The sequence below is a fragment of the Sminthopsis crassicaudata genome, chromosome 1, assembly GCF_048593235.1.
Source record: "Sminthopsis crassicaudata isolate SCR6 chromosome 1, ASM4859323v1, whole genome shotgun sequence".
NCBI lineage: Eukaryota > Metazoa > Chordata > Mammalia > Dasyuromorphia > Dasyuridae > Sminthopsis > Sminthopsis crassicaudata.
In genome coordinates, this window is record NC_133617.1 from 616600001 (window position 1) to 616611158 (window position 11158).

Here is an 11158-nt window from a genome sequence, read left to right on the forward strand (position 1 = left end):
ATAAATGTTTGTGGTTAGATGTGGATTGGATTAATACTGCCTTGTGTTATATTTTGGATTCAAGTCAGGGAACGTTACATCTGGAAATGACTTCAATGATTATAGAGTCTAGGGATTTTTAACTCTTTTGGTATTATGGTGAAATCTGGTGGTATCTGGTGAAATCTATGAGTCTCTTCTTAGAATAATAACATTTTTAAATGCATGAAATAAAACTATATAGAGTTTACAAAGGAAACCAAATTATACTTAAATGCAAGTACCAATATTTTCCAAAGTTCATGTACTCCAGATTTCCTCTGATTTCCATTTCAACCCTTTCATTTTATAGGTTGAAAAAATGACGCTCAGAGGCACTGAAAACAGGTCAGAGGCATATGAGATGGAAAGTTTGAATATTCTCCTTCTTTTCTTCTTTTAGCCATTCTCCCTGCAGCCTCCAACTGTTGCACTGAAATGTCCCATCAGATTTCTAGAAGACTTTTAGCAAAAGTGAAAAGATGTCACATTCAAAGAGCTGATGGAGATTGTGACCTACCAGCTGTCATGTGAGTTTCAAAGAAGTTCCATATAATATCAAAGCAAGTAAAAAGGCTTAATATATCCTCTCATATCTCTGTACAATTTAAAAAATACATATCCTTCACATCTTTATCTGCTACAACTCAATTCTCTATTCATCAAATACATCGTAATCATCAGAAGAAAACTAAGAAATCAATAATGACCACCACCAAAAAAACAAAAACAGGTGTGAGCTTCTAGAGAAATTACCCATGCCATTGAAATAATCATTGGGGTGCAATATACTCCAGTCACACTTTCCTAACACTGGAGGGGAAAATGAGTTTCCATTCATTGGTCCTCCCAATCCCCATTCTCATCTTCAGGTAAAGCAAATGTCTGAATGGTAAGGATTCAGACCTTTAGACCTATAGTTGCTGGGGAAAAATAACTCTGTCCGTGACAAAGTGACAAAGGGAAAGTGGCTTCATTGCTTTGCTGAAATCACTCTGCTAGCTTTCCTTCAACATCCTCTTCCCTCTAGTCTTCCTTCCCCTTTCAGCTGCTGCTGTATCCTTAGGATGATTTTATTCTCCTAGAAGAATGAATCTTGTGCCCTAAATGTAGTCAAGGAAAGACATGGCAATATGTCCAGTACTTTGGTGCAATTGAGAGAACGTTTGATGTGGAGTCAGAGCTTGGGTTTAAATCCTGACCTTGTCACTAAATGACTTTGAACCAACCACTGGCCTCCTTAGGCCTCAGTTTCCTCATCTGAAAAATAAGGCAGCAAGCTAAGCTATCTTTTCTAAACCTACCTGACTATGAAAAGATAGAACCTGAACCAATAAAACCAAGAAGAAAGAATCTGAACCAAATGTCAATCATCACTTCTACTTCTCCATTTTCTTCTTGAAACCTGACTGCTCTATTTACAGAGATCTCTAAGGAAGGCAATCTGTTTTGAAGGATAAATATTAGTCTATAAGACTATATCAAGATACTAAGATACTTTGATTTCTTTTTTTTTTTTAAACTTTATTTATTTAACCTTAAATACTTTTTTAGTAAAGTCTGGGGTATATTATATGATACTTGAATAATCCAATGAGTTTAGTATTCCTCAAAATCTCTCCTTGGACATTCCTCCCAAAAGCTTTCCTCAAACTCCTTTTCTGTTAGCATCACAAAGGTGCCGTCTAGTGTGCTACTCATTAATCCTGTGATAAAAGGGAGGCCTTCATCCCTTGTTGCCTGGAAATTACTGCATTTCTCATCTCATTGCCCATATTCTCATTCTTGGTTCTCATTCATATGTCTCGTTCTTAGTCAGGAAAAGGTTACAATATAAGTTAAACCTGGATTTAGACTTGCTACATAAAACCAATAGAATATATTATATTTAAAAGACAGTATATAAGTAATCTTTATACTATGTTTTCAATTATTTATGTTTCCTAAAAATCTTCCCCCTTCCTCTCCTCCATTTTTTTCTGGCAGCCTCTATGTCCATCATCGAAAATACTGTGTCAGTCCACATAATCATACTCTCAAGAAATGGATGAAAATGCAAAAGAACAAGAAAAATGCAAAAGGAAGTATTTGTAATAGAAAGAAACACTCCCATAAGAAGAAGAGGAAGAACAAAGAAAAGACAACTTCATAAATATGAACAGAAAACTCCTTATTAACAAATGGATCTACTAAGGGCTTCCCTGCAATGAACCTGGCAAATGACCAATTATATGGATTTACTATAAGTTATCCAGAGCCAAATGTTTACTATTAGAAACTAACAGTTCCCAAGGAGATAGGAACAGTAGTCAACTCTTTTCTGCAATATACTAAGTAACTTATAATAACTCAGATAGGAAAAAAATGATATTAAAAATGTTATCTGTCTTAGGAGTAGAAGAAAGCCATTTTTAGTGGGGAAATTGATGCCAAATTATAAATTTTTTAAAAATCAAGACTTATTTTCTCTTGGATTTCACTCTTTCCTCAAGGCCATTAACCATTAAAAGGCTTTAATACTTAACCTGGTTCCCTTGCATGTCATTAATTTGTTTCTATACTTTACATCCATTCCTTTCTAGTCAACTGAGGCTTAGGTGATATGACAATCTGATTTTTTTGTGTATCGGAGGGCAAGAACCAGTGAGTCTTTTATTCAGTGCTCTAAGCAATACTACCTGTAAATATTGCTGTAGGGCTGATCTGGGCATGAAATTAGGACACATTTAGGGACAAGAGCCAACCATTAGCAAAAGTACACTGAGAGCAGGCCTTGCATTATAATGGAAAGTACCAAAGCAAAGGGTGTGGAGAAAGTGGGAGAGAACTTGTTTTGGTTGTAACATAAACCATAAAGGGAATCTCTGGAATTTTTTGCTCAGAAGCCTAGAATTCAAATTTATTTCTGCTAGAGCTGATAGTTGCATTTTTAGTTTTAATAATAATTTGAAAAACTTAAAAAACTGTTAAAAAAATACATAATTTGTACAAATATTGCCCATGAATCTATAGAGATTGAACAGACTCAATTATGATTGTTAAGATTTATTCATGAGTATTTGGGGGGCAGAATTTAATTCTAGGTATTGGAATTAGATTGTCTTCAAGGTAAGCCTCCCATTTACAAATCTCTTTGTTTCATTTTAACCCACTGCGTTGGACAGTATTTTGTTAGCATATAAAGTTTAAAAAGTGCTTCCTTCACAATAAATAAAGGTGGTGTAAATACTATCATCTTTTTATAAATGAGCAAGTTGAACTTTAGAAAACTGAGTTGCCTAGCCCACAGTCATAAGAGCTCAAAACCCAGGAACTTCCTGTGTCACCCCGTATTCACCATACTGAAGATCATTTTAGCATGTAAATAGTTAATACTAGAAGAGCATTATCTTGAAGAGTTCCTTTCCACTAAGAGCCCAGCAGTCATCAATTTTTTTCAGATTGATTTTTATGCTTCTGGTTACTTCATCTCTCTGATCTGTTAAGCAATAACATGCTATCAAAATTATCTTCCTAAAATAATCTGGTCATGTTACTCACCTAACCCAACACCCTGAAGCAACTTTTTAATCCACCTCTCAGAAAACATATAAACTTTTCAATCTGTTATTAAGACTCCCACCTTTCCAGGTTTATTTTGTATTACTTCTCTCTATATTGTTTTATGTTCTAATCAAATTAGCCTCCTACCTATCTGCCAAACTCAACAGTCTCTTTTGCACCACCCCATAGCCATAACACATTCCTTCCTCATGACTTGTCTTTCCTTATCTCTTTTCAAAGAGGTCAAGGTGTTCTTGTTTATGAAAACTTTCCTCTTACAACCAATTATTAGTCTTCTCTCACTATTGGTATTTACTTATTTGTGTACACATTATTGCCCTTCAATAGATGATAAGCTTGGGACTAAAAATGGTTTTATTTTTCTTAAGTGCTTGTCAGCATATGAAACATATGTTTCTTGATTTGAATAATCATAAAATAAAATAAAAAATTGCTACCATTGCATGAGGGTTATTTACTAAGATTTGCATGTGAATATTGAGGCAGAATTTAATTCTGGGTACTTACCAGAGGCAATATTTACTCACAGATAAGTCTCTTTACAAAATCTATTTCATATTAACAGATTATGTTGTAGAGTAAATGTATCAGGTATTTTTACAAAACATTTTATTGTGAGTCATTTACACTTCATAGATATTTAAGCAACCTGCTGTAATTTTTCTATATTACCTACAGTTTCAAACATTTGGAACAAATTTTTTGATGCAAGTGGAATCAAATTTAAAACCAAAATTTATATTTTCTGGTTTTTAACTTTTTCCTTTTCTCCAGCTTCTTTTATTAGATTCCGTACACTCTTTTAATAGAATTAAATGTTGATTCAGTTTATTTTTAATACAAGTCACTTCCTACCTTCCCCCTTCTAAAGAAAACCAAAACAAGATAGTTAAGCAAACCCATATAATAGCACAATCAAATTGATCAAGGGTGTAAGATTATTCACCTATAATCTTCCATCAGAGAGTTTCAACAGTAAGTTTCAACATCAGTCATTTGGAATCAACTTGGGCCATTGCACTTATCCTTGCATCTTTTAATGTCATCTTTGTTTTTCTGCTAGAGGCTGGCCTTGCAAAGTTCACATTGGCCTGATATAATGTTTCAGGGCTTAGTTTCCTTTTATCTTTTAGATTCTTGTCTTGGGTTTGTTCCAGTGTTAAGAGCGTATGTGATGCTCTAGAGATGTACATTTTGATCTTTTTTGTGGTATCTCTTCTAGCAGGTCATGCTCTCTATTAAGGAATTAAAGTCAGTTTCCAAAATCTATTGTACTGAATAGGAGAGTAGAAATCGGAAAGAGAAAAGCCAGGAAAACAGTTTCATGTGCTGACCCTAAAAAATAAACAACCACAATCACAACAATAGTAATAACAACAAAACCCTGAATCTGTAAAGTGAAGGTGAACTTCATGGATGGAGTATAACCCTGGAGTTAGTTATTGGAATGAGTGGAGATTGTGATCTCCACCACAGTGGATAGAGTGCCAGCTCTGGAATAAGGAAGATGAGTCTAGACTCATATTTACTAACTGTGTGACTATGGGCAAGTCTCTTAACCCTTAAACCTTAGTTTCCTCTTTGTCAAATGAGTTGGAGAAGGAAATGGCCAATCCCTCCAATATCCTTGCCAAGAACATCCCAAATGGAGTCACAAAGAGTCAGACACGAAGAAAACAACCGAACAACAACAAAATGACAAAGGAGTAAGAAGAGAGAGATATCATAATTAAGTATCTTCTTTAAGAATTGCATGGGGAAGCATGTATTACTGTAACTTGCATACTCTTCTCTGAGGAGACATGGGTCATAGGAAAACATTAACAGTCTGCAGCAGAAAGATGCAACTTGTTCACAGGGAGTGATTTGGTGCATTCTCAATCACAGAATCACACTAATGTACAATGTGTTTTAGAGAAGCATTATTGTAGAAAAAGATCATAATCAATCTTATTACCCTTGTATACATATTGGAAGTAAAGATTATCTAAATTTTGCAAATTCAGAAAACAGCAGTATTTATTATTTTGCTTCAGAGCAATCCCAAGCCCTGGTTCAATTACTGACAGCTATGATAGTATCATTGTTTCCCAACATGCAATTACTGATGTAAAGATAGCATATTCTGTGGCAACTCTAAAACCTTAGGTAGGGCTATGCATTTCTCAATGAGAACATACACAAATTTATATGCTGTGATTAAAATCAAAGTGCCCATTGCAGTCTGTCTTCTATGTCTAAATTATCAATTTATATCCATATAAAAATCAGTTTATATTAATGGTGATGCCATAGCTGTGGCATATGAAGTCAAGATTGGCTAGCTCCATTGGTTAAAGCATGATGTCAAACCCACTCACAATATCCTTAACTCCAGTTGATTGCCTTGAAAATTCAATTCTAGAGATGTAGAAGAAAAATTGGAAAGAGAAATGAGAGTGATGCAAAAGGAAATATAAAAAGATGATAAGGAGAAGAATGCTTAAAAATCAAAATTGGCCAAAAAGGAAAGGAGGCACAAAAGTTCCCTGGGGAAAATAATTCCTTAAAAATTAGAATTGAGCAAATGGAAGCTAATAACATTATGTGAAATCAAGAAACAATAAAATAAAACCAAAAGAATGACTAAAATAGAAAACAATGTGAAATATCTCATTGGAAAAATAACTGACCTAGGAAATAGATCCAGGAGAGATAATTTTAAAATTATTGATCCGCCTGAAAGCCATGATAAAAAAACCAAAAACCTAGATATCATCTTCCAAAAAGTTCTCCCTCCCTGTCTTCCTCTTTCTCCCTCTCTCTCCCCTTTTCCCTTTCTCTCTCTCCCTCTCAGTTTCCCTTTTCCTTTCTCTCTCCCTCTCTCTTTTGCCTCTCCTCTCTCCTCTCTCCCTCTCCCTCTCCCTCTCCCTCTCTCTCTCTCTCTCTCTCTCTCTCTCTCTCTCTCTCTCTCTCTCTCTCTCTCTCTCTCTCTCTCTCTCTCTCTCTCTTCCTCTCTTTCCCTGTCTTTCTGTCTGTCTCTGATAAATCTTAACTTTTAAAAACGTTTTATTTTTATGTCACTGTAACTTCCCAATAGCCTCACTCCAAAAGAGCCCTTCTTTGTTACAAACAAGTATAGGCATACCTGGGAGATATTGTGGATTTGGTGCTACTCCACTGCAATAAAACAAATATCACAATAAGGTGAATATTGCAATAAACCAAAAATCACATTAAACCACAAGTCACAATAAAGTGAGTCATATAAATTTTTTAGTTTTCCACTGTATATAAGTTATGGTTAAACTAATATTAAGTATGTAATCAAGTCTATTAAGTCCATAATACTTTATATCTTTAAAAATGGGCTTATCTTAATAAAAAAAAATACTTCATTGCTAAAAATGCTAAACCATCATCTCAGCCTTCAGCAAGTCATAATCTGTTTGCCAGAAGAAGATCTTGTCTCAATATTGCTTACTGCTGACTGATCAAGGGGTGGTTGTTGAAAGTTTGGATGGCTGTGGCAATTTCTTAAAATAAGGCAACAATGAATTTTGCCACATCAGTTGATAATTTCTTTCACTTGAATTTGTAAAGGCCATTGTAGGGTTGCTAACTGGCCTAATTTCAATATTGGTATCTCTCAGGGACTAGAGAACCAAGGAGGAGAATGATGGGGAATATCCAGTTGGTAGAACAGTCAGAAGACATATAACATTTATCAACTGAGTTCTCCATTTTATATGGGCAAGGTCTGTGGCACCTCAAAACAATTACAATAGTAATATCAATGACCACTGATAACAGACCACTATGATAGATGTAATAATGAACGAAAAAACTTTGAAATATTGCACGAATCACCAAAGTGTCTCACAGAGACATGATAGAAGCCTGCAGTTGAAAAAAAATGATACCAACTTTCAATTGGAGAATGGCTGAATAAGTTATGGTATATGAATGCTATGGAATGTTATTGTTCTGTAAGAAATGACCAGCAAGATGATTTCAGAGAGGCCTGGAGAGATTTACATGAACTGATGCTGAGTGAAATGAGCAAAACCAGGAGATCCTTCAACAATAAGACTATACGACGATTAATTCTGATGGACATGGCTCTCTTTTACAGTGAGATGATTCAGGGCAGTTTCAATAGAACTGTAGGGATTGAATGAAAATCACAACTTAGTATTTTCACCCTTTTTGTTATTTGCTTGCTTTTTTTTTTCTTTCTCCTTTTCCCCTTTTTGATTTGATTTTTTCTTGTGCAGCATGATAAATATGAGAATATGTATAGAAGATTTATACATGTTTATCTTTTTATTATAGCTTTTTATTTACAAGATATATACATGGGTAATTTTTCAGCATTGACAGTTGCAAAACCTTTTGTTCCAAACTTTTTCCCCTTCTTCCCCTTACCCTTTCCCCCAGATGGCAGGTTGACCAATACATGTTAAATATGTTAAAGTATAAGTTAAATGCAATATGTGTATACAATATACAATATGTCCATGCAGTTATTTTGCTGTACAAAAAGAATTGGACTTTGAAATAGTGGATTTGTATATATTTAACATATATTGGATTATTTGCCTTCTAGGAGAGGGGGTGCCAAGAAGGGAGGGAGAAAAATTTGGAATACAAGGTTCTGCAAGAGTGAATATTGAAAACTATCTTTGCATATATTTTGAAAATAAAAAGCCATTATTTTTAAAAAAATTATGTTGAAAGATATGCTAGATACGAGGTTGCCACAAACTTTTAATTTGCAAATAAACAACCAAAAATACTCACAATAAAACAAGATATACTGGAAGCCTAGGCTGGGCCTGGCCCATCAGCTTGCAAAACTCTGAGTGCATATGCAGGAACTAAGTTAAAATATAATTGGGAAGTCTTTAACAAGATAAATAAAAATAGATAATATAAATTTGTAGTTTTCTAAGTTACCATGAAGTCCACGGGATTCCTTTTCTATTTTAGTGTCTAACACCTCTGATGTAGAAAACCTGCAATTTATACTCTTAAAGAAGTTAGAGGTCAATGGACTTGCCCAGAGTCATACAGCAGGACTTGAAAGTGAATCTTCCTGTGTCCAAGGCTAGCCTTTTACCTACCCCAGATAACATCTCAAGTACAATCAAAACAAAACAAAAAAATGAAGTCTTATCCAGACCTGAAAACTTCTGCCTCATTCTTTACTTACAGTCATGGCTGAGAAAGTGCCATGTCATTCCTGGTGTTCCCATTGCATTTTCCTGACCCAGACCCTTACTGTTTATCTGTGACCTATGACCCCTTAGTGCTGAGCTTCTTAAATTTTTTCTACTCACAACCCTTTTTTTCCTAAGAAATTTTTACATGACTCCTGGCATATAGGTATATAAATAGGTATGCAAATTAAATATTTACTGATAATAAATTATAATTTCACAACCCCCATGTTGTTATGATACCTCACATGGGATCACAAACTACAGCTTAAGAAGCTTAAGAAGTATGAATGCAAGAAACTGCAATACATGCTTCCTTGTGTAATTGTTAAAGAAGCTGCTTATTAGAAGTATAGCCCATGTTTAACCTCTATTGGATTATTTGCTGTCTGGAGGTGGGGGGGAGGGAGAAAATTTTGGAATATGAGGTTTTACAAGGGTAAATGTTGAAAATTATCTTTGAATGTATTTTGAAAAATAAAAACTATTATTATTTTTTTAAATATAAAATAAAAATAAAATAAAAGAATAGTTAAAAAAAAAAGAAGCTATTTAGTTGTGATGTCTGTCTCCTTTATATCTTCCTCTGCCATACTTTCTCTTCACTACCCAAGAGGAGGAAAGGATTTCATCAGTCCTTTGAAAGTAAGACCAGTTATTGCATTGGTCTGAATTCTGATGCCTTTTGGTACTGCAAAACATGATTTTTCCAAAGTGCTTTCACTTATCTTAATATCTTATTCCTTACAATACCCCTAATAGATAGGATGGGCAAATATTTTTTTATTTCTACAAATGAGAAAAGGAAATAATTGGGGGCCTTAAATGACTTATCTAAGGTAATATAAAAAGTAATGACTGAGATAAAATCAGAACAGAGGTCTCCTAATTTCACATCAGGGCTTTTTCTACAAAGCTACATTACTTTGCACTAAATACAGAAATTACCTCCTAATTATGTATGCTTGGCATGTTTTATTTAATCTTCTCAGAGATATTTCCCTATTTCCTAATGAATACTTTTTAGTAATTCTGCTAAAACTCAGGGGCAGTTAGGTGGCACAGTGGACAGAGCACCAGCCCTGAAGCCAAGAGGACCTGAATTCAAAACTGACCTCAGACAGTTAAGACTTCCTAGCTGTACCCCCAACCAAAAATTAAACTCGAAATACAAAAATTAAAAGGAGAAATCAATAAAATTGAAAGTAAAAAAACTATTGAATTAATAAATAAAACCAAGAGTTGGTTTTATGAAAAAGCCAATAAAATAGATAAACCTTTGGTAAATTTGATCAAAAAAAAGAAAGAGGAAAATCAAATTGATAGTCTTACAAATGAAAAGGGGGATCTTTCCACCAATGAAGAGGAAATTAGAGAAATAATAAGGAGTTACTTTGCCCAACTTTATGCCAATAAATTTGATAACTTAAGTGAAATGGATGACTTTCTCCAAAAATATAGGCTCCCTAGATTAACAGAGGAGGAGATAAATTGCTTAAATAGTCCCATTTCAGAAAAAGAAATAGAACAAGCTATTAATCAACTCCCTAGGAAAAAATCCCCAGGGCCAGATGGATTCACATGTGAATTCTACCAAACATTTAAAGAACAATTAGCCCCAATGTTACATAAATTATTTGAAAAAATAGGGGATGAAGGAGTCCTACCAAACTCCTTTTATGACACAGACATGGTACTGATACCTAAACCTGGTAGATCGAAAACTGAGAAAGAAAATTATAGACCAATCTCCTTAATGAATATTGATGCTAAAATCTTAAATAAGATATTAGCAAAAAGACTTCAGAAAATCATCTCCAAGATAATACACTATGATCAAGTAGGATTTATTCCAGGAATGCAGGGCTGGTTTAATATTAGGAAAACTATTAATATAATTGACCATATTAATAATCAAATTAATAAGAACCATATGATCATCTCAATAGATGCAGAAAAAGCATTTGACAAAATCCAACATCCATTCCTACTAAAAACTCTTGAGAGTATAGGAATAAATGGATTATTCCTTAGAATAATCAGGAGTATATATTTAAGACCGTCAGTAAGCATAATATGCAATAGAAATAAACTGCAACCTTTCCCAGTAAGATCAGGAGTGAAACAAGGTTGCCCACTATCACCATTACTATTCAATATAGTACTAGAAACGCTAGCCTCGGCAATAAGAGCCGAGAAAGAGATTCAAGGAATTAGAGTAGGAAATGAGGAAATTAAACTATCACTTTTTGCAGATGACATGATGGTATACTTAGAGAACCCCAAAGACTCTGCTAAAAAGCTACTAGAAATAATTCAAAATTTCAGCAAAGTGGCAGGATACAAAATAAATCCACATAAATCCTCGGCATTTT

At 34.2% G+C, this 11158-nt stretch overlaps 1 protein-coding gene across 1 annotated transcript in view; it reads left to right on the plus strand.

The window, feature by feature from the left end:
- The window catches only part of CCL28 (C-C motif chemokine ligand 28), a 31798-nt gene extending 29470 nt beyond the window's left edge, over window positions 1-2328 (plus strand). Inside the window, 3 exon segments of the mRNA XM_074282561.1 lie at window positions 422-548; window positions 2005-2145; window positions 2147-2328. Coding sequence (XP_074138662.1) covers window positions 422-548; window positions 2005-2145; window positions 2147-2195 — 317 coding nt within the window. The 3' untranslated portion in view covers window positions 2196-2328.
- Window positions 2329-11158: the final 8830 nt, after the last annotated feature.